Here is a 26135-nt window from a genome sequence, read left to right as displayed (position 1 = left end):
AGGATCCCACAAAGGATCCCATATTTTAGGTTACTTAGTATCAAGCATACATATATGTAACACAGACACACATGTACACACACACACACACAGATACATACATTGATTTTTGGAGTGAGGGACTAGGGCGTCGAATAACTAGGTTTAATACAGGAGCCCTTTGGGAACTCAGAATTCTGAAACTATTAGTGTGCTTTATTTATTTTCAACATTTTATTGATGCTCTTTTTGAATATACAAGTAACTAATTTTCATTGTAGAAAATAGGGAAAACAAAGAAAGTATCAGGAACTAAATCTAGATTGCCAGTTATCCTATTGCCCCAATGTACATGATAATGAATAGTGTTCCATTGTGTGTGTGTGTGCGCGCGCGCACATTGCAGCCTGCTACTCTGGGGCTTGCTTTTTAAACCAGTTCTCCATTGTTATTTATGTCCTGTACTTTTAACATCACAATTAATATTGATAATATTTATGTATTGCAACACGGAATGGTTAACCTTTACTTCGTGCCTACAAGGCCAATGATTGTGCGACACGAGTCAGTGATTGCATCTTCATTCACCCTTGTACTTCCAGGGTCTTGTTCAGGGCCATCTGTGCATATGTTTTTGGCTCAGTGGCTGCCTGATGAATTTAGGCGACTAGGCATTAAACTGGAAGTGGATCTGCCCACCTGTTCTTAAGAAATTCAACTCTACAAATGATGTATTCCAAAACTACAAAAGAAGGTGACAGCCAAAGCAGATGAAGCTGCCCTTATAAGGGTAGGAACAATTCAGCAAGACTCTACCAGCTCGGTGGGTGTTGCCCCTGGTGATTTGGAAGTCTTTGCCAGTTATGAGACAGGGCCTCCCTTGATTGTATGGTCGGCATGGTTGGTATCTGGTCCTCATCATTTCAGGCCTGGAACTCCCCACCCCACCCCCCTTTTGAAAATAGCAAATCATGGTTTCCATGGTGGGAAGGGGAGGAAATCGGTTTGCATTAGTCAGACATGAAAGGCAGCCCAGGATCAACCCGGTGCCTTTTTCATACGTGCCCGGGAGCAAGAGCTTCGCGTTAATCGGCTCGCCAGTGTCTGCGCTCTGCCTTGGATGCTGTGGAAACGGGATTGGTTGCCAGAGGCAGTGCACAGGGAAGGAAGAGTCAGAGTAAAGGGGTTGAAGGATGTAAGGGAGAATATTCCCTGCGCCACCGGCGGCTTCCTCTTTGGGGCACCAACAAACACATCCCCACCAGACACAGTGGGTGGAATTCCTTCATTGTCCCTCCTCGGGTAAGAGAGGAGGCTCGTGTAGCTGACTGAGCAGAACTCCCCTGGGCAACCGTTACCGAAGGTTTGTCGCCTTCCTGCAGCGTCACCTCCCCACAGGGCTTCTAGCAGAAATGGATACCTAACTGTTCAGCTCCCCCGGACGCCTTGACTTTCTCAGCCGTACTCACCAGTCATGGCACAGCGTCTCTCCTCCGTGTCGTGCTGGGTAAACACAGATCCAGCCTCACATCCTGACTCACTCCTACCTCAAGCCCGAGAAGTTATAAAATGTTTGAGTGGCTTACTTTAGTATGATTCTTATCGTGGTTTCTTGGGAAAGTGCCCTTTGCCTTGATGGAGATGTGGAAAGCCTCTTGATTGCTTCCACAGCAAGGTTAGGAAGCATCTCGTAGGGCAGGGTGCTTCTCTAGCAGGCCGAGCTCCTCCACCGAGTGTGTGAGGAGCAAAGGAGGTACGGACTGCCGTATCCACAGCCGGGGTCTGTTCTAGGAGCTTCTACTGGGCACCATGCATAGTCTTTCCAACATGCACTCACTACAGACGCCACCCCATTTTACAGACGAGAATGCTGAGGCCCAGAGACTTTATGTTACTCTCCCAGGTCACAGAGGTAGTAGTTGTAGGACTGAGACTCAAAACTGGCTCTGAAAGGCCAGGAAATCTGTGGCTTTTCCTGTACACGTGGCCACCTGTCATGCCATTGCAGAGCACCAGTTTCTCTGATGGTGTTCATAGATTCAGGGCCTGCAGCCTGCATTTGGGGTTACGTGTTCTCTTCTCTGGAAGCCTTTCCTGGCTGCCTGCTCCCCACCGCACACACTTCATGTCCAAGTGAACACGTAATGGTTAGTTGCATTTATAACATTTAAAAAGAATGTCCGTGAAGTTCTCTTTCTTTAGTTTTAGTTGTTTAAGTCTACCCAAGGCCACAAATCTTTACTAAATATGGTGTATTGAAGAATTTTTCACATGTTTTTGGAAGACATATTGAAAGTAGAACGCCGAATTTGTTGTCCCCAACGTCTGATCAGGAAAACCTTCAAAATCCTGCACAGCACCATCAATTACCAGTTATTTGCAACACCAAGAAATTTCTTATATATTCTTGTATCAAGGAAATTCAGACAATGATGCTGATAGATTTCAACCTGAGCTTTGGCTGAATATTGACTCTAACACTCAGTTGGCATTTAACCCAAGCGGGTAATTGGTACAAATCTTCTATCAGGGGATTTTTAAGCTTTTGTGCCAGAAGGCAACATGCGCGTGTCTCAAGGTTAGACAGGAACTAATGGTTTCCATGGTCACCACCCACTAGTTCTCCAGTAATCCTTAAGGAAGTCAAGGAGCATCTCATTCAAGAAAGAGAACCTGCAGCTTCGAGAACAGAAGGGCCTTCGTGTCCAGGGGTACCTGGTGGTGGTGGAGCCTGAGCATTGGACCCCTTTTCTTTCCTGGGGGATGGGATTCCACAGACCTGGCTTTTGGTCCTGGCTCTAGGGCTGACCGTGGCACGTCCAGAGTAAGGCTTGTGATTTCCATACTGCCTGTCTCATGAGCAGTGTTGGTAAACTCATTAATTAGTGTTGTGTTTATAGTTTTATTCTGACTACTGACTTCCAAGTTTAATTGAAATTAACCACTTTCCGATAAGCCTTGGTTTCCTCGTACGAGCACAGTGAGGATGATGGTCCCGTCACCTCCAGAGACCTTTCAGCTTCATCACTCTGTGGTGTGATAAGGGCTGCATAGAGGAAAGGTGAGACCTAATGACATTTGAAGTCCGAGCCTGTTTGTAATTGCTGAGAGGCAGGACTGAGGGCAATACATTGACATCTACGGTTAAGCAGGCTGGGGTTTAGTTGACATTGGAAGTATAATAAATGCTTCTTCCTGATCTGTGAGATACAGATTTGGTTGTCTACCACACGTGTTTCTCATTTTTGTCTACACGTTCCTGGTTTGGTGATGGGATGCAATTTTGGAGACAATTTCAGGTTGGTTTATTTGCTTAATCATTGTAATAATAATGTACTCACTGGCATTTATTGATTGAGCACCTCGCGTGTGCCAGACTGTGTACACCATCATCCCTAGTCCTAAAAGGAAAAGAATATGCAAGGCATACATTCTAATTCCTCCTTTGCAAATAAGGAAATCGAGGCTCCGAGAGATTAAAGCACTTGTTTAAGTTCACTTCGAAAGTGGCAGAGCCAGCTTGTGTCTAACTGCAAAGCGTAGTCCTTTCTTACTCCCCCACACTGCCACGGGACTGATGGCTGCACCTTGAGATCTGCACACTCCTCCTTCCCCCCCAGCCCATGACAGTACCTCCCAGGACTTCGCTTGGGCTGGCGCGGGTTCTTAACTGCCCCAGTGGCCTTGACTCATGTTCTGAGGCGAGCATCTACCTTCACTGATGACATGATGCTGGTGACCTTCCCCAGGCTTCTGCTGACAGCCTCAGGGGAACCTGACACCCTCCTATGAAGGCCCAATTGGGGGAAAGAGGGGTGATTAGGGGTTACTTTGAGCTTGAGCTGAACAGTCCATCAGTTCTTCTCATTTATTTGACTTTTCGCTTTCTTCTGAGCACTCTTACCCAAGCTGCCGGCAGTGACTCTAACCCCGGCTGCGTGTGAAAATCACCTGGGGAGCTGTGTAATGGTAACTGTGCCTGGGTCCCCCCTCTACATATTCTGATTGGAATAGGGCTGGAATGGGGCCCTGAGTATCTGCATTTTTAAAAATTAAGTATCCCAAGGGATAATAATGTTCAGCTTGGGAGGAGAACCAATTCTGTAGAGGCAGAAAAGTCTTCTTCGCTCTTTTGTTGATGCAGTATGCTTTTTTTCTGACCCCAGTGAGCCCCTATTCTTATGATATTATCATTCCATTGAGAGGGAGAATTTGCTCACCAAAAGCATTTGTGCTTTTTTGAGGTGGCTCAGGCTGTGGAGAGGGTGTTAGAGGAATGGACACAGATGCTGAATTCATGCCTCCAGAGAAGGGGATTGAGCCACTTTGGACTAGATCACTGGGAACAACCAAAAGACAGAGCCACGACTTCTGCCATTTCCTTTTCTTTTCTTTTCTTTTCTTTTCTTTTCTTTTCTTTTCTTTTCTTTTCTTTTCTTTTCTTTTCTTTCCTTTCCTTTCTTTTTTTCTTTCCTTTTCTTTTCCATTCCGCTTCTTTTTTCTTTTCTTTTCCATTCCACTTCTTTTTTTTTTTCTTTTTTCTTTTCTCTTCTTTCTTCCTTTTTTCCCCCCTAAGATTTATTTATTTATTTGGGAGAGAGAAAAAGATCACAAGCAGGGGGAGTGGCAGAACAGGGGTGGGGGTAGGAGAAGCAGGCTCCCTGCTGAGCAAGGAGCCAGATGCAGGACTGATACCAGACTCCTTTCCAGGACAACTGGGATCATGACCTGAGCCTAAGGCAGATGCTTAACTGTCTGAGCCACCCAGGTGCCCCTGACTTCTGCCACTTTCCCTCCTAATGCATTCTCCCCACACTTAACAAGATTTTCATCATTGAGAGGGTGTGTCCTCTAGTGTGCAAGGTATTCACAATCACTCCCATGGATTTTACTCTAGAACATATTGTGGCTTATTTTTACTAGCTTAGGTTATTTGTTGTCTCTACTTTTTGTTTACTTTTTTTGTTTTGTTTACTGTTTAATTCACTACTGCATGTAAAGGGATGGCTTCAGGGGAAATGGTCACTGTGACACCCAGATGCATGGGGAGACTGTGCGCCTCGCCCCAGTGGAAGCACGCCCCAGCTCCCCAGCCCAACATCCTGTGTCCTCGTGACTGTCTGGCACAGTCTTTCCCTCCAGAATGAAGGCCACTCTTTCCTGCCCCTGGTCTCCAGCTGGCTGAACTGTACCTGGGACCAGGAGCTGCCTCATCCCTGCCTTTGTTGGCGTTTCTTGTCCTGCTGAGATATTAACTCTGTCCTGAAGCCATCCCTCATCCCAGCAGCTAGAAATAACCTTTCCTTTCCTAGAACCCCCATACTGCTTTGAGCGGGAACACTTTTAGAACTTATCACATTGTACCTTGAGCTATTCTTATTTATGCATGTGTATTAATTCCTACCCTTCTATAGGTTTCTGGAGGGTGGGGCAGCCCCTTCATGTTGGTGTCTCCTGCTGTGCCAAGAATATCAGAGGCATTCCCTAAATGCTTTTTGACTGAATGTGTTCCTTTTCATTCAACTCAGCAGTTGTCCAAAATTAACCTCATGAGATATTGGTGGCTTTGGTGAACATTTGGAGAGGTACACCGCGATGGAGTGAAATCCGGTGACCTAGTTACAGAATATCCCCGCGGGCTCACGGGTGAGAAAGGCTCATGTTTAAACTCTGTGAAAGGAGAGCCTGGCTTTTTATGGTGGGGGTTGTTTACAAGTCTTTAAAAATGATCCTCTTTTTTTTTCCTTTTTTTTTTTTTTTTGAAGTATAAAAGCAATGCATTCTCATGTAGAAGATTGAGAAAATGGGGATGAGAGCGAAAGAAGAAAAGAAAACTTACCTGTAATACCTCCAGCTGTGATGAATAAAACCTGCCCCGTTGTGGTCTCGGATGTGATAACATAGGGTGTCCTGTGCTTGGGGAAACGAGTCTGCTTCTTTGTAGTTTTACTAATTGGCGGCAAGGCCAGTGTGGCTGGCAGGTGAGCCAGCTGCTTGTTATTATTACTGTTGTTGTTGCCATCACCGTCATCGTCATCGTCATCACTGAGGCTAAACCACAGAAATACCGTGCATGTCGCTACAGCCCTCAAGAGGACTTCAGGGGCTGCTCTGCGACTAAGCACCTTATACTGACAAAGGGCTCGCAGGCTTCTCCTTTTTTTTTTTTTTTTTTACCAGCTGTGCCTCAGCAACAGCTGTGTGAGGGAAGCCACTGTCCTCACAGTACTTGTCATCACAAAGTAATGGATTTCAGCTAATTGGGGGGAAAAAAAGGGAAGCACTGAGTTTAAGGAACGAGGCCTCGCCCCCCCCCCCCAACACCCTCACAGCCAGGGCAGGAAAATTAGTGTTTTAGAAAACATGTTTGGGCGAGTTGGGGGTGGGGGGGTTGCTGGGGAATGAGTTTTTATTTTTGTTTTTTCTTCTTTTTTTTAGGTTTTCTCTTGTTGTCTTGTATTTTTAAGTGCTGTATTTGATTATTTCTTACAAAAATTTTGCCAAGCACCGAAGAGAATTCGGTCAATGCAGAAGAGTAGAACACATGCAATGAAAGTCTCCCCTAATCCATTCTTCAGTGATAATCCTTGTTCAAGTTTTGGAAGGCCCCTCAAGTTAATCAATTTTGAAGGTACAGGAAAAGTCTAAAAAAAAAAAAAAGGAAAATTACCTATCTCACCGTTTACAGGGAACCACTATGCCATTTTATTTGTTTTGTTTTATCTGTTTTGCTCTGGGACCCCACATAGCAAACTCACCCTCCACACCCTAGTTCTTGGCTCTACTTTATAGAACATTTTGGATTTAAGATGAAAAAAAGGACTGTGTCAACCAAAATGCACTTATATCTGTTTTGACACCCCTCCCCCACCACACACAGACACACACACACACTCAAACACAGGGGAACAACGCTGTAGTTGAGCACCAGCCTCTCATCTTGCAGACAGAAAGACCGAGACCTAGAACTTGTCCGAGATCACATGTAAAAGAAAGTGGCAGTCAACACTCAAACCCAGGCCTCCAGAATCCTGGCCCGGTGCTGCTGCTACAGAGATACCTCCTTACTAGGTCATAGAAGCAGTGGTAGAGAGAGAAAAGGAAAAACACGTCACTTCTAAAGAGTGCAGTTTTTTTTCTTCCCCTGTGTCCTTTAGCCGAGCTATTTTTGTGACTATTCAGTACATGTACAATGCTGCCTCTCGGAGCATTCGGCCGGACTAAGTAAGAGGCCACTTACCGCCGGCTGCAGCCATGCCATCCCTCATGGCAGGCTCCATGGAATCTTTGGCCCGGAAAGCAGAAGGGAACAGACTATTCCAATATAAAAAATCAAATTTCGGGGTCTGAGCATACACAGAAAAAAATTACTGTATATCCTGTTGGACTATGTGCATGACGACGAAACAGCGATTTAGAAGTGTGGGTCTGGCTCGGGGGGGCGGGGAGGGGCTGATGGTGAGCTTGATTCATCTGTTATTCCCTCATCCATCCATGAGCTCTGATAAATCTTATTATGCAAATGATTTTCCCTAAATGTGACCCTGTTATTCTAGTTCCCCAAACCTTGAGTTGGTTCCTTTTGCCTGTACAGCAAAGCGTGGACTCCTCGGTCTGGCCCTCCAGGACCTGTCCAGAGGGCGTTGATATTATATGGGGAGGTAATAATCCCCCATTTGCAGCCAGGCTGCCCCACCACCGGCCAGCCCTTTTCTCTGGGGAGGTTTTTGAACCTCCCTGGGCTTCGGTTTCCTCCTCTGTGAAATGGAAGCAGGCTTGTTACGGGGATTAAATGAGTTAGTACTTGTAAAGGCGCACCTGTGACTAGGTCCTCCATCACATAGAAAGTGCCACAGGGTCTTAGTTTGTCAGGTGAATACCTCTTCAGTGCCTCCGCTGGTAGCATTTCCCTTCTGCACTAGACTTCTGGGCATTCCTGAGATGAGCCTCTCGTTTCCCTGCCTGTGTGCTGCTGTGGCCCTCATCTGTGAACTGGGGGCTCTCATTTCTGCCCGTCCAAATCTTACTCATTCTTTTGAGGCTGAACTCAAATACATCTTCATCCATTTATTTCTCCATTCATTCATTCCTTAAACAGATTGTTGTAGAAGGTCTGCCGTGTTGCAGGTGTCTTCCGTAGGAAGGCTTCCACAGTTCCTTGGGCTCGGGGTGGGGTGGGGGGGCGAGATCTATCCCGTATGCCTCTCCTACCACATCACTATTGACATCTCTTTACAGTTTCTGACAGGCCCTGGTAGGATATTAGCTCGTTCACAGTAGGTACTTATTAAGCTTTATTTAAAAAGGAATAAATGAGTGAATAAATGAATGCATTACCCTTTGTGGGTATTTATTGTGTTCTAGTGAAGGTAAAAAATAGAAACAAAACTTAATTTGTGTGTGTGTATGTGAGAGAGAGAAGGAGAGAGAGAGAGAGAGGGAAGGAGGGAGGGAGGGAGGGAGGGAGACAGAGATTTTGAATGGGAGGAAGGCTGAGACTGCTCCGAGGGCAGAGAACTGCTTCCAAGTTGAGGAAAGGCATGAAGACGGAAAGAGAGGGGGGTGCAGAAGTAGAGAGAAGCAGGATGAGAGAGTAGGTTATTCTCTGAATCATAAAGCATTCACTCCAAGAAATGGCTTTCCTTAAGTGGTAGAAAATGTGAAGTGAATTGGGTCTCATTTTTCCTTTCCCTCTTAAGGAGGTTGGAACTCATTTTTTAGATGAGGTGGGGGAGGGGGGGAAGGATTTGGAGAAGGAAAGTGAAAACTGTTTTCTGAAGCTCTCTTTGCCAAGTAACCTTGGAGAGAAAGTTCAGGAGGTGGGCCTGCCAAAGCTGACCAGCCATACGCAGTCAACTCACTATTTCTTTCATCGTTGTCCCTGTTGCCGTCCTGTCCCTATTCTCCACTTCAGACGCCTCCTTCCTGCCTCCCCTCCATCCTTCCTCCCTCATTTCCTTCCCTTCTTAACATATAACTATTACAAGTAAGAAAATGGGGGAAAAATATCAAAACAAAACAAAGTAAGCCGATGATTTCAACCTGTTTGATGGGTTTAAATCTATTTACCTCATCACTTCATCTGTTTCCCCTGGAAGCTTCCCCTCCTGTCACCCCCTCCTCGCTTAGTGTCCCACCCTTCCACCCACCTCTGATGCAAAGCAGAAGAGGAGACTTCAGCAACATAACGGGTCTGAGGAGGGAGCAGGGCTGATTGTAAGGGTTTTAGCAAGAGCAAATTCCAGGCCTTTTTCTTCTGAAGATTTCTGAGCTGATTTTTTTTTTTTTTTTTTTGTCTCTCAACTTTACTGCTAAAGATGCTTCGCTGTGGAAGGCACGGAGGCTCAGTGATGGGCATACGTCCCCTTCGTGCTTGGCGTATGCAGCCCTCAGACTCCTCTGGGGCATCCCGAGACCCCTGATGGCAGAGTCCTTGGTGTCGATGTGTGCATGCACACTGTGAGTGCATCAGAGGGGCTGGTTTCTGGGGAAAGAGGGTGGGCCAGGGAGTAGGCAGACAGGTGTGCCAACAAGCCACGAGTACCTGGAGGCAGGCTGTCAAGTGATCAACGCCGCAGTTACGAGCGTGCGGAGGGTAAGGTGTCTTTTGGCTGCCACTGGGGAAGGCTTCGCTGTGGGTGGCAGTGTTCTAGGTCTTGAAAGATAGCTAGGCTGTGATAAACAAGGGAGGAGAGGTGCGTCTTTGAGACAGAGGGAGCAGCAGAGGCGTGAGGAATTGGGGCTGGCAGGCCGAGTCTGGAAGGTGCGTGGAGGTGAGGCATCTCCATCCCGTCATAGAAGTTTTCCTTGTCCCGCTATTGTGTTTGGGGCTTTTTCCTGTAAGCAGTAGGGAGCTTTTATGGGTTTTGGAAAGAGCTGTGATAGGATTACCCTGGTGAAGTGTGTGTGTGTGTGTGTGTGTGTTTTGTTTTGCTTTGACTTTTTCATTTCCCGAGTCTTTTGAGGAACTGTTGGGCAACCTTGACTCTGGGAAGCGTGCACTGCCAACCTTTATCTGTCTTCTCTTCTCTCTCCTGGCCTGGCCCAGCTCCTTCTCGGGCTTCTAGGGAAGAAGGCTGGCAGGGCCGGCTCCAGGGGCTGCTGCTCGAGCTCTCTGGGCAGCCCCTCTCTGCCTGTCCCTGTTTCCCATTCCTCCCCTCTTCTCTTCCTCCTCCTCCTCTTTCTCTGTCACCACCCCCGCCGCCAGCAGCCGCGCTCCCCTCCCTAAAATAAATAAACCAGTCGCTCCAAAAGGTTCCAGGCACATTAGTCACATATCCCAGAAGTTTAATACAGAATTATTTTGACAGCGAGAACAAGAAGTGTTTTCTAGTTGAACGCACAGAACTTGCTCATTCCAACTGGGCTTTCTGCCGCACAGACAGATGATATGTTTTTTAGATGGATCGGCCACGCAGGAGGCTGTGTCGCTTCCCTTGGATGCATGACAAACTGCTCACTACCGAAAGTGGTTGGGGAAAAGATGTGAAATGAGACAGGGAGAGAAGAATGAAATCACATCCTTATTGTGAACATAACTTTCTCCTTGGTAACTTCAGTAAGCCGCCGAGAGATTTCTGTGTGTTTATTTATTTATTGGCTGCCGCTGGAGCTGTGAAGTCCCTTTTTCAAGCCGGGCTCCTGCGTGTTCTAAAAGATGAGGACAGATCGAGTTATTGCAATGCGGGTGGCTCTCCAAGCATTCCAGTTGAATAGCTCTTCCAGAAATATTTCTTGACTCACTTATTTAGCACTTTCTATTGCTGTTACTAAGCAGATTGGAGGGCCCTCCCTGTGCTCCTGCCAGACAACTCTCGGGTTGATGTGGATCCCTTATCCCTATTTGGCCTGTGCAAAGATGGAGGAATGAAAAACTCAAGTCCGTTGTTGTCTCAGAGGGCTTCCCCACCCCGAGATGCCAGCGCGCCGTTTGCATCGTCAGAGGAAGAATAAAAGTGTGTGCTGCCCTCTGTCCAGCGTTGTCCCTCTCCTTCCAGGTCCCAGCACCAAGCAGGAAGGCCTTTCTCCCGGGGCGGTTCACTTGGGTGTGAAGTCCCAGAGATGAGCATGGAGGAGGGAAGTGAAGAAGTTCCAGAACCAGGGTGTTCTCTTCTGTCTGGCTCCCATCACCCTTCCCTTCTTGCTTCTCAAATCCTTCTAGAGATTTCCAGCCTTCTGGGGGGCTGCGCTGATCTCTCTAATAGCAGTGCACGCTCTCTGGAGCTTTCTTACCTTCTCTGCTTGTTTCTCATTAGCCTGTCATCCCAGGCCTTCCTCCAGAGGTTTCCTGGGATTTTCTGGCTGTATGACTTTCGACGGTAGGCTCTTTGGGCTTTGGTGTTTTCAGACCTTTCTCCTCTGTGGAATCCTGTTTCAAACCCCTCATGACCTGTGAGGTGAACTCCCAGGATGTGCGGTAACCACAGTGCAGTTATGTGATGGTGCTGTAGTTACGCCTGAGGAGCCAGTCGCTTCCACCCCGGGCCAACTTCTCTTTCCAGAACTCTGTGCCTCTGCGGAACCCACTTTGAAAACCACTGTCCTAGAGGTGCTTTAAGACCGCTGGCAGTCCCTAGGACCATGGTACTGCCTTCTGTAAGCTTTCGGCCCCCCTGGACATCGCTCCAGGTTGAGAAAGTGGCACCTGTGTACATGAGGAAAAGGGGCCCAGAAGGAGCCATGACCCTTGCTCTTTCCTCACACTGGCTATGAAATTCTATGTGATGAAGGCCTTTTAGCTTGGTCACTTCGGGTGATTCTTCCCTAGGCTTCCTCACCGGGGCCTTGCCTGGCTTGTGAGTCAGGGCACCCTCTGGCTAGCATTTCGTTATTATTCATCACTCTGTGCTGAGTGGCAGTTTGCAGGAATCCTTGCTGCCATGGGGGGGGTGCTCTGGGCCTATAGACTCTGTCTCAGGAACATTTATGAAAGGAATAGCATGGCAGTCATCTATTTGTAAGGTCACTTTTAAAAAAAGATTTATTTATTTGAGAGAGAGAAAGAGAATGAGCGGGAGAGGTAGAGGGAGAAAGAGAATCTCGAGCTGATTCCATGCTGAGCACAGAGCCCGATGCAGGGCTTGATCTCATGACCCTGAGATCAGGACCTGAGCCAAAACCAAGGGTTGGGCGCTTAACCGACTGCGCCACCCAGACATCCCTGTATTTGCTTTTCACGAGGAAAGTAGAGCATGGGCTGTCTCTCATTCCTCCACTGATACTTACGTGGTGCCTACGTTCACATGACACTCTCTTATTCCCCAAAGAAGGTTCTGACCTTTATGATTGTACTTTCCATTTTTACATTGCAAGACCGTTTCTAAAGAACTTTTCCCAGCTAAGACCTCAACCACGCCAGGGCAGAGGAGGCTCCACGGTGAGGTTCACAGTTCATAGTTAGGATGAGACGACGTGTGCGGACTTGAACCAGAGGCTCCTTGACTTTTACCATTGCACCAAACCACTCATGGTTCTTGTAGTGGGAATTATGAACAGATATACTATTAACAGTTACCGTGTATTAAGTGCTTACTTAGATGTCAAACACCGCTAGGGCGACACTTTGTAAAAAGCCTTCTTAATCTTTTCAAGTACCCCATAAGGTAGACGTGGTTATGTCTGGTTTGCGGATGAATTGCTAGAGATACTGAAGGAATAAATAACTTGTTCAAGTTCTGCTTCAGAGAACTGATGGATGTTGGATTCTAACCAGGCCTGTCTGTCTGCCTACTGTATAGGATGTGGTCCCTGTCCATCCTTAGTCTAAGCTCCCTTAGGAGATGAAAAGTGCACTCTTGAAAATCACAGAGCCAGTTTGTGGGTGGCCGTGTGCCACAGCGAGGGTTGTGCACTGTTAAGGGTTAACAGGTGGTTTTCTCTCTTTGCTCTTGGAGGTCATAATGCCCTTATACAGTCCCTTCCATTTTTCTTTTTAGATCTTATGTGCTCCACATCGAGATGTGCTTCGTTGTACTGACTACGTGCCACCGGGCAAGTCATTTCTATTCTCGGGGTCTCGGTTTCACCCCCTCTCAAAGTAGCTATCCTTTTCTGCTCCGATGGTGCTGTTCTTTCAAGTTTTACATGTCTGGGGGATGTGTTTATTGAATTCTCTTTGTATGATTCCTTTCAAAAGTATTGTTTGGAATTATAGACACGTAAAACATTTTTGTTTTAAATCGGAATGACAATTGCAGATTATGCCTATTTTCAAAGAGATTTTCTGCTTCTGAAACGTAGTTTGCAAGTGTTGAAAGTCAGACACCCCATGAAGAGATAACTAAGTCATATCAAGAAAGATGAGTGCTGAGGACATGTTCTGATGGGCAGCTGGCTGTGTCTTGCTTTCCCAGTGGCAGTTTGCCTCTCTAACTCTTATGTTAGAACAGTGCCCCCCTCCTCTCAGCAAACCCCCCCCCCAAAACAGGCACACACAGTTCTTGAGATAGAAATCCTCGTACCTCTGTTAACCTTGACACTTTCTCCCCAGAATCTGGTTAGCAAACCTTTGGGTGAGCAAAAGGAGAATCTTTTTCTCTGTGCCAAGTTCAGGGTGTGAATCAATCCTCCCTGCCTTCTGCATTTTAGTAAATGTTTCCTAGATGGATTCTTCAGATTTCCAGTAAAGACAAACAGCTCAGAAACCAGATTGTATTCATACCCGAGGCCTGAGTTCTATGACCCAGGCATCAGAGCTCAGTGCCATATATGGCCAAAAGAAGCACAGGGAGAGGGAGTTGGGAGAGAATACCAGACATACAATGCATTCCTAAGAAATGTGCATTTGCAACTGACAAAAGGGGACCCCACTGGTTTCCATCTTCTGCAGAACGTGAACTGTGAAGTTTTGAGAAAGAAGCCAATATTCCAAGCATCTGCCACCGAGAACAGTTTATTTTCCCTTTTCTTTGCAGTCACATGTAGGTTTAATTTGGAGTCAGTGTTCAAGTCAATGCTCACTTGGAATGAGGACTAAGAAATTATTCTTGGAGTCAGCAGATGTGGGTTCTCAGCCCATTCGACCGCCGTCCAGCTGCGAAGCTCTCTCTCTGGCCTGTTTTTTTTCAGTCAAAAGTGGCAGGGCTGGATTTGGTGATCGCCAAGATCTCTGCTATTTCTGTTTTCTTTGGTTCTAATTTTGCCCAAGATTTTCCAGTTTCTGTGGAATTCCCTGCAGAAAGTAGTTTCTGATTCTTCCAAATACTTTCTGTGGTTTGAACTTAAAAAGACTAAATAAAACCCTGGTCTTGAATTTTTCTTTGTGATTTCCTTAAATATGCCTCGGACACATTATTAGACTTCACTTGGCAGATAACTTTGTGCTGAGGGCGGAGATGAATGCGTTCAGTGCACCTTCATGGTCGTCCTCTTCCGCTTGTCCCTCTTGCTGTTGGAGAAGAATTGGGGTATGTGCAGCACTGAATTGTGGGAACAGGTGTGCACCTAGTAAACGTGGCCTCTGAGTGGCCTTGTTGGGAGTCTGCTTCTCTTGTAAGTTCTGCCTTCCCTGCGGGAGAAGCAGGACCAGTAGGAGGCAGCCCCCACAGCTTCCTCACACCTTTGGAAAGGGAATGAGGGATGTGAAACTGAGGTGTTGGCTCTCCAGTCAGTAATTGGATGAGTCACTTGCCTGTCATGGAAGTTAAGAAGGTTAGGAAGAAACAGAAATGCAACAATCTGGCCCTAGAGCGGACTATAGTCCGTTTTACTTTACGGGATGAGGCGTGATTTCTAATGCTCTGTCTTTACGGGTTCTGTAATCTGTTGTCAACACACTACAACAGTTACGTTGCAAAAGCTTGTACTTTTCCATTCCTTTCGGAAGGCGTTCTGGCCCAAGTTGCTCTCTCCCATTTCCTTTCTGAGGCAATGCATTATTTTCTCTGCTGAGATTAAGGGAGGTTTCTTTGTTCCTTGACAAAATATTGCAGCCCTTGGGCTTAGATGGCTTGGTGCAGCCTGGGCCTCCCTGGCACACTGAGTGGTTGTGGAAGGGTACTGCGCTGAGGGAGCCGTGGTGGAGGAGCCTTCTGCCCTCTGGGGCTGAAGAACCAGGCCCCGCTCTGCCCTGCCTTGCTGCGGTGGCCTCTTGGCTGGAGCTGGCCACTGCACGGCTGCCAAGTCCTGGGAGTAGGAGAAAGGGCCGGATGGGAGCTGATAATATGGGAACGCCTGCTCCAGAGATGGTAGAAGCTAAGAGGTCTGTGTGCTGATGGCAGCCGTGCCGTGAATTTGCCCTGTGATCTGCTCAAGATGCTTCAAGTCTCTAGGCCTTTATTTCTCCATCTGAAAGGAGAAGTGCTTATGGGTCTTGAAGGTCTCTTCTGGCTCTTTTTTTTTTTTTTTTTTTTTTTTTTATTGGACAGAGATAGAGACAGCCAGCGAGAGAGGGAACACAAGCAGGGGTAGTGGGAGAGGAAGAAGCAGGCTCATAGCGGAGGAGCCTGATGTGGGGCTCGATCCCGGAACGCCAGGATCACGCCCTGAGCTGAAGGCAGACGCTTAACCGCTGTGCCACCCAGGCGCCCCTCTTCTGGCTCTTAAAGCAGGAATGTAACATATTTCCAGATAGGCCCATCATGTCTCATATTTCTCCTATAGGGCATCATGTCTCATATTTCTCCTATGGGGCATCCCCAGCGATACTGAGCCCATCAACTTGACCGTGCCGTATCCTCCTTGATGTTCACATCACCTCTTTCAAGAGGGCACAGGCAAGATGCCCCCTCTGTGCCCTGCTCACTATAATATCACAACCATTTTTTTTTTTTTTTTTTTAAAGCACAGCATTCAACTCCCTTCACTGTCTTCCTCCACCTGGTGGTCTTAGTTTTTGGGACTGGGGGCTTCTGCGGCCTTTCTTTCCGTGGGTGGCATTCGTCTTGACTGAGCCAGCTGTGGGCCCTTTGGTGCCACGGAGGCGGGTGTGCGAATGAAGAGAGTAAACGGCACGCCATGACGAGGCGGCCTCACTGGGTGGCAGGTGGCGTTGAGGAGACCGCATCAGGTTTCGGGGTTCTGTGATACACGCTACCCATCAGTTGGGGGGGATCTTGGGAAACCCAACACGGTGTGTCTTCTACTTTGGTAAAAAGCATACATTGTAATGGTTATCAGTGCTTAGTGGTGTTATGAGAAAACCACAGGGAAGACCAGTCATAAAAACAGTAATAATTTATTGAACGTGATGAACCCGTTGGGGACTATGATATATGACGTAGGTTCATACAGGGCTTTACAGTGGGCTCACCCCTTTCTATACCCCTTAACTTAGCAGAGCCTCACCCGGGTGCATGACGGTGGCAGGCTAAGGAATGTTACCCTCATTCTACTTAAGAGCACAGTGATGCTTCAGTAGAAAGAAGGGGCTGCCCAGTGTCACGTGGTAAAGACACGACGTGGGGAGGACTTACCTCGTGCTCTTATGCCCGCACCGTGTTTCTTGTTTTTCTGAAGCTTCGCCTGTCATGTGAAACAGGATAGATGCACACGTGTGTGTCTCACCCCCTCCATCAGAGGGTGGCAGAGAATGGAATTTATTAGTAGTGAGTTGTGTAAGCCATAGTCTTTGGTGAATCAGGTGCGGTGATTAGTGGGGTGATATCAGTGTCAGTCAGCTCACTTTCACAGCCTAAGTATCATGTAGGGCACCATAGTGGTTAACGGAATTGAGGACTTCCAGTTTCTGACTGTTCATTCTTGCCCGTGTACTTCATTTGTTTTAGACACCAAAGAACTCATGATTATCGAACATTTAATACGTGCCATGCTTTGTGTGAGATGCTGATCTCTAGAAGTGGATCATAAACCGAGGGTTGGAAAGGACTTTAAAATTTATGTTGAATACCCCATCTTCCTTCTTATCCTGCTGTCCCTCCTCTGATATTCTTGCCAGGTGATAAGTCCAAATGTAACTGGCGATTTTATGTGATATTTTATAGTGGAGAGTAGAGTTGCTCCAAAGGCTATAATCTTTAATGTTTAGAGATATACACAAACTATTTGTAACTTACATCGATGGTAATTTATGCATCTATTAAGTGGCTTTATGAAAACTTAAATTTATGTTTTCTTCTTCGAGTAAGTTTCTTGGGTTGGCTCTGTGCTCTCTCTCAAGAGATAATGAACTCATTTGTCCTAAAATTTCCTCTTAGAAGTGATTTGGGGCTGCCTATCTGAATTCTGGAATTTGAAAATTGGGGCAATAAGCCCATGGCGTATTCTTTCTTTTCAATTCCATTTTTGGGACTAGAGTTATACCTATAGAATTGTTCAAATTTTGAGTCATGTAGGAAGATTTCCTGCACATGATGTTTGAAATCTATTTATACTTTCCTACAACCACAGAATGTTCAGGCGGGAAGGCACCGAAAAGGTCCTCTCAAATAGCCCTGGACGGTAAATTCCTTGAGGTCAAGTGCTGTGTTTTATTTATTTCTGCACAGCCTCCTGCTGAGCTCCGAACACCCAGCCCAGCACCAGGTGGCCTCCGTAAATGAGTGTTGAATGCGAAGTCTCCTTCCTAGTGCTTCGTTTGCCTCTTGTTCAACCGGTCCAGTCTTTGGGAGGACGTGTGGGGACCCGTTGAGGGTGATGGACGAGTAAATCAGGGGTTTTCTGCTGTCCACTAGGGTTTTAGCTGTGTTTAGATTTAAGAATGCTGAGTAACTAATAAAAAGCGATTCCAAAGCACTCTGCAGATGGAAAGTGCTTCATGTGTAATAAATAATAATGGTCTCTCAAGATCAGACACAGCCACAGAAAGAAGTGCTGACCTTGCAGGCTGTAGAAACGTCCGAGAGACCTCACAGTGGAAGAGTGAAACGGTGGATATTGACCCTTCCTCCTTCTGTAATTAACACTTTTATCTCCCAGTCACTGTATTCCTCATTACGGGCAAAGTTGCCTTTCTGAACTATCTATGAATGAATCCTTCTAGTTATCTTTAGGAGATGGACTGAAAGAACACCCTGAAAATTGATAGGCAGGCCTTCCGGTGAAGACTTGAATCCAGTCCTTCTGGATCCTGCCCTCTCCTCAAGAGTCTGTAGTCCCCTCTGTTCTCAAGAGGTTGAAACTGGCACCTTTCTCCAAAGCAGTCAGAGGGATGGCCAGGGCCCTTCCTGGCTTTGGACCATCAGATTCAGAGTAAACATCAGCCTGGGGAGACTGCATTTTCCCAGATACCCTCTCTGTTTTTACTGAGAGACCCTCCTTTTTCTCTGGGGGTTGTATCCAGCGAATGGCTGCCCTGTCCTTTGTCCCAGAGTGTGGGTCGGTCTGATTTATATTTGGTGAATATATGGTGACTGCTCCAGGAGCCATGAACTCTGTTTGCACCTGTGTTATTCCATCCTATTTAAGTGAGTGAACTGAAATATAAACAGAGTCTTGCTCTTTTTCCTGGTGACTGTAAAAGCCTCTACTCTACTCTAGCTGGGCATTATTCATTCAATCAGTAAATATTTACTGAGCACCTACTATATTCCAGGAATGCTTTGTGGTGCTGGTCAGTGACCAAAACAAAGTCCTCTTGAAATAACATTCGAAGGACTTCACAGAAGTAGGGTTTTTACAAAATGACTTGACAGAAGTATGCTTCAAGAAATAAATACAACAAGCCTCAAACACAGCAGTTTCCTTCCTCGTACTCTTTCTCTTGTCTTCCAGTATTTTCCTTCTTCACAGCCTGAGTCAACAGCCTTTACTCTCTCACCTGCCTTACCACAACATCCATATTTTCTCAATCCCCTCTTTGTCTCTTCTTTACGTCTGCTTGAGCTTTGCCTGTGGAGAGGAAGCCGATGAAGCTTAATGCTGCCTTAATAACCCAGCTTCATATTCAGTCCCTAGCCTCACCCCCCAGTCATGGTATGGTGGGTAGGTACCGTGTTGTGAACCAGAACCTGGAGGCGAGAGTGGCCACTGGCCCTGGGGCTTCTGGGGGCTCACCCAGCAGTACTGTGTTGTCAGGTCCTGCTGGAGAAATGGGTGTGGCCCCAGAGCCTGTGTGCCCTGGCATGTTGTCAGCTCAAAGCCGCTTCGCTCAGGAAGTCTTCCTTGATTCTCTTTTCTCTCTTCACTTTTATAATGCATCTTTGCCAAATAGGAGCTCAGTAAATTTTCGTTTCTTTCCCTTCTCTCAAGTCCCATGCCTCTTTAGCTGGGCTTGACCTAATGGGGCTTGTAGTTTCTTGGTTATTGTGCCTTGCTTACCTGTGTAGGAGCAGATACTGTGTCCATGTGTGTGAAAGTATGTTCGATGAACTGGGGCTGGAGGGAGCATTTTCCTCCCACGAAAACTAGTTCCTTGTTTTGCGATGAGGATCTTGCAGCCACATTGAATAGCGAGAACCCTAGAATTTTAGCATTTAGCTCAAGTGCAGAGAGTTGACCTCTATGCTGACCAGGTGGTTGAATTTCCAGTGCTCTTGGGTTTCCACTCAGTTCTGAGGTTTGCAGGTGCCTCACTATCCCTGGGCTAATGTCATCCTAAACTAGGTATTTGGGATTGGGGCCAGTGATAACTCCTTAGTAGATACAAAGTAAAACCCATGGGATAGGTCTTTCCTTTTCCATCCCAACGATCTTGACCTCTGACTTTATGTCTTATGTCTTACCATTTGTTTCTGTGCTGGACTCCAGCCCTAGAGCACGCATGCTTAGCACAATAACCCGTGGTTGTTGCACACATACTACATGTCAGACTCTGACTACGTTGCTTTCCATACCTCATTTCATTTAATCCTCAAAGCTGGACTGTGTGGTCAATGCTGGTGTCCTCCGTATTGGATGGCCTCAGTCTTGAGGCTTAGTGAGGTTTGAATAACTTGTCCAAGGTTACGTAACATCTAATGGCAGGGTCAGGAATAGAAGCCAAGTGTCTCTGCTACTAGCTTTTGATTTCGTAATTACTCTGCTCATCCCCGTTTCCTCTCCTGCCCTTCTCTGCTCACCTTGTGTGGGTCCTATGGGAGAACCAAGGACCATGCAGGTGGCTGGGAGGAGTGCTTTGCCCTCTCCTCTTTCTCCCATTGACACCTGCAGCCCGAGCCCTTGAGTGTGTGCTGTGCTTTCCTGACCTCTCACCAGATTCTAAATCGGCTCTCAAGGCTGACTTCGCTGACAAGCACTTTCTAGTGGGTTCATTGTTTTTCATGGTTTACTTGGTTTATTACCAGCGAGGGACAGCTTGACATTTGCTTTCCTGCCTGCTGGATCCAGACCTCTCACAGTTCCTCCAAACTTAGTGAAGACTCTATGACCACGTTGGCTGACAGAGAGGACGTCTCTGCGTATCCATCCGAATACGATGTGTTACAACAGTGTCTAGAGGCGTACTTGAGAATTTGAGGGAAAGGAGAGTGAGGTTGAGAGAGAGGCGTGGCCTTCATATCTTCTGGTGGATGATGGTGGGCACAGCCTGGCCATTTGAAATCATCGTGCTCTTCAGGGAACTGCCTTCTCCTGGGACACTCGTATTATTGATGCTTAGTATTTTTATATTACTTTACATTTGCAAAGTGCTTTCCAGTGATTTATTAGCCGTTCTTGTTTTTAATAGCCCCTGGAGGTAAGTTGATATTCAGCCTTCTGAGAACATAAATGCAGGGAGAAGGCTCATCTCATCAGATATTATTGGATCTGGGGTCAGGACTCTGAACTCCTGGGATAAGGCCATTTGGGGTCAGTGCCTCATGAGGCTTAATAAGAGATCAAGTGGACTTAACTTCAGCTCCTGGAGTCTCTAAGGCAGAAGCAGAATGATGGCAGCTATTTAAGGAAATTGCATAGAAGCCATTATCAAAGGAACTGGATTCCAGTCCTAACTGCTGTTGGCCAGCTGTGTTGACCTTGAGCCGTCACTCCGCCTCTTTGTGTTTTGGATTCACTCTCTGGTACAATAAGTCACTCCGCCTCTTTGTGTTTTGGATTCACTCTCTGGTACAATAAGCGTTATCCCCACTGCCCATCCCTTTAGGTCCAGCGTTGTGTTAGATCTCTGGAAGGGGTAGTCCATGCGCTGTGTGACAGGGAGCACTGGGGATATGTATTAAAAAGTTGCTCACCTTCCTTTTTCCAGGATGCAAGGACTAACTGACAAGGATATGCCTTTAGATTCATTTTAAGAAGCACGCAATCCTCATTCACTCTGAAACCACGAGAGCGAGTGGGGCTGCGGGAGGAAAGTCAGTTTGGAGCCAAGACCATCAATCCTGTATCTTATGGGTGTTGTAGAAAGTAATTAGCAGGCTTGATTATCTCACTGGTTCAACACACGTTTTAGGGATGTGATGTAATGCGAGGAAACATTTAGTTGTCAGATTTTAGGGCTGTATCAAATTTATTCTTGCAGGAAAAGTCTAGTTGTCCTGGCAACCTGAAATTGATTTTCTTTTTGCTCTTGTCAGCTGAAACTGGTCCCCTCTGAATCATTCCTCTAATTTAATATAGAGAACTGTATGTCCCCACCTGGTGACCAAATCGTTCTTAATGACAGGTAACCCCAGCAAATGGTTCCCCTTTCATACCTGAGCCAGAAGCTATAGTTTATTGCTGACTTCACCCTATGCTGTTCTTTGTGCTTATTTATTTGTCTGTGGAGACAGGGGTAGAAGTAAAGTGGCATTCGGTTAATTAAGAGTTTAATCAGGGCTGTGGAGCAGTGATGTAATTGGCAGCCAATCAGGGCCTTTCCTTTCCAGTTACCTCCTGGGCAGGGATGGGATTAGAATGGGCTTCAGGAGGGGGAGCTTTTTTGGGGGGATGCCCAGCATTCTGTAACCTGGGGAGGGTGATGTCATGCCCAGATGACAGAGAGAACAGCGCTACGTGCCTGATTGTCCTCTCTGTCAAGGGAAGGGGGGGTGATCTTTAAACTAGGGAGGGTGGAATCAACATCATTCAGAAGGGACTGATGTCCATGACAGTGGAGGAGGTCGTGTGCGCGCAGTGTGCTCAGCTCTCTGATCGCAAACATCGTGGGCCACACACATGACATCTCAGGATATTCTTCCGATGGTAACCGTGGAACTGCTGCCAGGAATTCTGAGGAAACCTGGAAATCAGCAGAAATGCCAGAAGGAAAGATGAGGAAATAGATATCAGTTATCAAAAAAACGGGTATCCGGAGTCTACAATCTGCTGACTCTATTGTGATTCCTGGTATCATTTTAGACTGGCTTATTAGACAGGTGATTTGTGAGTCTTTGAAAGGAAGCTGTGTTCACGAGGAGCCAGAATGGGGTCGCTTTAGCTATTTCCCTTTGTGTGGGGGTTAACCCGCTGGTGGATTAGAGCGACATCCCAGATGCGGCGTGGACAGTGCAGGCTTTGGAGTCAGATTGTCTGGGTTTAAATCCAGGGTCCTCTGTTTAGTAGCCACTTGGCCTTATGCAAATTGCTGAATTTCTGTGACTCGGCTTCCTCTTCTCTGAAATGGGGCTGTTGATAGGACTGAGGAGGGACGCTGTGAAGGCTGACGGAGATAATGCATGGGAAGTGCTTACAACACCTTGCATATATTAAGCATTCAATAAATGTTGTACCATTACTCATAGTAAGAATACATTTGAATTTAGTATGGATAAGAGAGAAAGACAATTATCATATGGTTTCTCTCATCAATGGAACATAAGAACTAGGAAGATCGGTAGGAGAAGAAAGGGATAAAGAAAGGGGGGGTAATCAGAAGGGGGAATGAAGCATGAGAGACTATGGACTCTGAGAAACAAACTGAGGGCTTCAGAGGGGAGGGGGGTGGGGGAATGGGATAGGCTGGTGGATGGGTAGTAAGGAGGGCACGTATTGCATGGTGCACTGGGTGTTATACGCAACTAAGGAATCATCGAACTTTACATAAAAAAAATTTAAAAAAAAGATGGAGACCTATAAGCTGGATTATGAAATAGGCAGTGGATGCATTTGTGGACCCGTGGATGAATGCACATATATTAGTAACATGGGTAGGGAAAGAGTCCATTTTTTTGATAGGACAGCCTTCAAAATTATATTGCAAGGGTGAGGGTGCGGAGACGGGGACAGTTTGAGACCGTTTTTTGCAACTTACCAACCCCCATCTCACTTCCCCATCCTTTGTTTCTCCCAAGAAATAACCATCACTAAAATTGCTGTGTGTCTAGTTTCCCCCCATGGGTTTCTATTTCTGTAAATACATATTTGTTTTCTGGTTAAAAAAAAACTCAAAAATTATTTTTACAAAGTTTACATTCTTTGTTCTTTCTTAAAATACCCGGACTTTCAAAAGAAAAACAGTCACTTGGAGCTTCCATCCCACATTTGATTTACATTTAATCATCCTTCTATCCATAGGCAGAGTGGTACCTGTACCATTTTCCCTTCTCACTGTGGCCCTTGGGAGACTTTTCTTTCTTTCTTCCTTCGTACATTCCGTCCTTGTATCTACCCTTCTCTTCCTTTCCCATTTGTTCCCTTCCCTTCTCATCTTCTCTCTTTTCCTTCCCTCCCTCCCTTGCTATCTCCCTTCCTATCCTACCTGCCTTTCTCGCCTTTAGCTTAAATTGGGTCTTAGTGACTAGGCATTTACATAATGTGACAGGCCTTTTGGAAAGTCAGGCTCCAGCTAGTGAGTGCTGGCTCTGAATTGTCAGGTCTTCACCAATATGCTTTCTTGGGCTTGTTTCCTTGCGTTTTATACCGGAGGTTGTGATACTGGGGTCCAGCCTTAAGAGGCCATGTTGGGGCAGGAGCAGTACATGTCTTATGTAGTTTTCTGTCCCGTTTGCAGGGTGAGAGGAGGTTGGCTTGCGTACATCAGCACGTTCCTTGGGCTTATGGAAGAGTAGGTTTTATTTTGGTGGGCTGCCCCTGAGTGCAGTGAGCTCAGAGGCTCTATCATGAGGCTTGCCCTGTGTTGTTCTGGCCTCCCCATGTCCTTAACATAAGTGACATCCCTGCCCAGGGCCCCACCCCATCTGGCTTCCGGCTACCTTTCTGCCTGCTCCCTGACTCCTCCCTCTCCACCTCAGGCTCCTGCCCTTCATCCCACAGGGAGCGCCATCTTGGATGGCTAGCTCTGCTGGGCACCTCCCTCCATTCCTAGCTCAAGTCCCACCTCCTCAGAAACATCAGCTTTCCCACTTGGAATCCGTCTCCCCACTCCTATATTCCCTATCCCCTGGTTCGTACTTTCAGAAACAGTTCATAGACCACCTTGGATGTTACTGAGTGGCATCTGCTTCTAAGCTTTGCTTTCCAGAGGGCAAGCGTCTCAGCCTTTGGAGCCCAGCTCAGTGGCTGGCAATTTTAGGCACTCCGTAGATAGGTGTTAAGTTGAAGTACTAAGGAGGTCTGACAGGTTGGGAAGTTAACTACAGTTAACCCCAGGAACTAGAAGGGCCTGCCGCTTTTATGAGCGACTCTTCAGCTTCCTCCCCCACCCCCGGGCTCCTTCTTCATCCTGCATTTCTAGAGGCGGAGGAAAGGTGGGGCCTGGCAAAGATGTTAGTGACATTCCCAGAGAGATTAAGTCAGAGTCTCTTCTCCTTGCCTTCAAGTTCTAGAATATCAACCTTTCTTCTATCAGAAAAGCTCACCTTTTGAAGAGGAGGGAGTGGTTTATGTGAGGACCTCTGAATTCCTGACTTCGATTATGAAGTTTCTTGAGGAAGACTTTGCTGGTGTCCCTGTCCCAGGAAGGTGGGCATGCCCAAGTGCGGCCTTTATGAAACGGAGTGAAAATCCAGCCTCGTTTTGTGATGCGGACCTTCGGGAACAGTCCAGGGACAGGCTGTGCTCCCATGGTGTGCTGGACAAATCCACTTCCCACCCTCACTGTGGGATCTTAACTCAATTGCTGTTTGTAAAGCATCTTTCCCTGACCCGTAGTTCAGACTCTGCAGGTACTGCTGAATGTTGCTTCCAGTGACTCGTCCACAGAAAAACTCTACGTTTACCGTGCTGTGGGTAGGAATTTAGGTGGAAGAAGGTGCACGATGCAGAGGAGAGGGAAAAAGAGCACACCCAGGACCGCTGGTTCAGGTCCTGATCTGCCAGAGACACGCCGTGTGTTCCACATCTGTAAAATGGGACATTAATAGTTATTGGGAAGGGTTCTTAGAGAAATGAACTGAGATTATTTAGGGGAAGCATCTGGCAGAACACCTGACACATTTCAACAATAGAATATCTCAGTGAAGTTGTATAGACGTGGTTATGAGCCCGGGCTCGCAATGGCCATTGCTATTAGGACGATTGACAGAACTTCAGTGACACTGAGTTACCAAGCCTGTTTGAGTCCTGGTTTAAGTGGGCTTTATTTGGAGTTAAATATGCCTCGTTTGCTATGTCACAGAGATCAGAGAATGTTTGTAAAAGGTCTACCATGGGGTGTGTCCCAGTGTCTGGCCCAGGGACTGATGCTCACCACTGCCCCCAGCTTCTCTGGAATGATCATGTGCCCGGGATGGACAAGCCTCAGAGGTGGTGACTGCAGTGCCCCTCTGTGACCCTATTTCCTTCCTTTCTGTCTTGAAACCAGACCCACAGACTAGACCTCGTTATGGAGATGCTGAAGGATACAGACCATCGCTTGCGTGCAGAAGTACAGCCACTGTGGTGGATAGTGTTTTAAGAGCTTTCCTGTGCACAGCGGTTGAAGAGTTGGCAGTATTTGACGCAGAGGAAGATGGCTCTGGGGTGGGAGGAGACGGGAAGGTTGAGATTGGTGATGGAGAGGAGAGTGGGTCCTTGTCCAGGGTAGAGGAGGCCAGGCCTAACCCAGGCCAGTGGCAGGTGGCAGGTGGCAGATGAGGATAGAGAAGTGGGGCTGGCGGGGGGGCGGGGGGTGGAGTGGAAGGAGGGGGATGGGCACTCGGAGGCCTGAAGCAGAGGTGGGGGATTCTGCTCGGAGCACTGGGTGCCGAGGCTGGAGGGCACTACCTGAACCCATGACCTGCTGGGGTGTAGCTGCGGTGCTTTGCAGGGTACAAAAGATAGGGACTTTCTGCAGTCACCACCCCTCCAGGTACATGAGGGGATGGTCTCCTGTGTGTGTTCGCACGTGTGTGTGTGTGTGTGTGTTCACACGTGTGTGCCCAAGTGTGAGTGCATGTGTGTGCACAAATGAGTATCAGTGACAGGACCAAAGTGGTCGGGGACTTACCCAAGGCCATACA

The 26135-nt window shown here is 47.0% G+C and overlaps 1 protein-coding gene across 8 annotated transcripts in view; it reads left to right on the top strand.

Annotated features, from left to right (window-relative positions):
- LPP (LIM domain containing preferred translocation partner in lipoma) overlaps window positions 1-26135 on the top strand; it is a 655090-nt gene that overhangs the window by 86573 nt on the left and 542382 nt on the right. For 2 of the 8 annotated variants that reach the window (XM_034661234.1, XM_034661229.1), the window contains exons 1-3: window positions 6490-6610; window positions 9297-9438; window positions 12915-12969. The exons of 5 other annotated variants lie outside the window; for them this stretch is intronic. In XM_034661234.1, coding sequence (XP_034517125.1) covers window positions 6505-6610; window positions 9297-9438; window positions 12915-12969 — 303 coding nt within the window. In that variant the 5' untranslated portion in view covers window positions 6490-6504. Of the gene's footprint in view, window positions 1-6489; window positions 6611-9296; window positions 9439-12914; window positions 12970-26135 lie in introns of those variants that run through there. One more of the 8 variants, XM_034661264.1, reaches the window with a different exon arrangement.

The sequence above is a fragment of the Ailuropoda melanoleuca genome, chromosome 1 (assembly GCF_002007445.2).
Source record: "Ailuropoda melanoleuca isolate Jingjing chromosome 1, ASM200744v2, whole genome shotgun sequence".
Lineage (NCBI taxonomy): Eukaryota > Metazoa > Chordata > Mammalia > Carnivora > Ursidae > Ailuropoda > Ailuropoda melanoleuca.
Note: the sequence above shows the minus strand (reverse complement) of the source record. Positions and strands in the feature narration are given on the sequence as shown.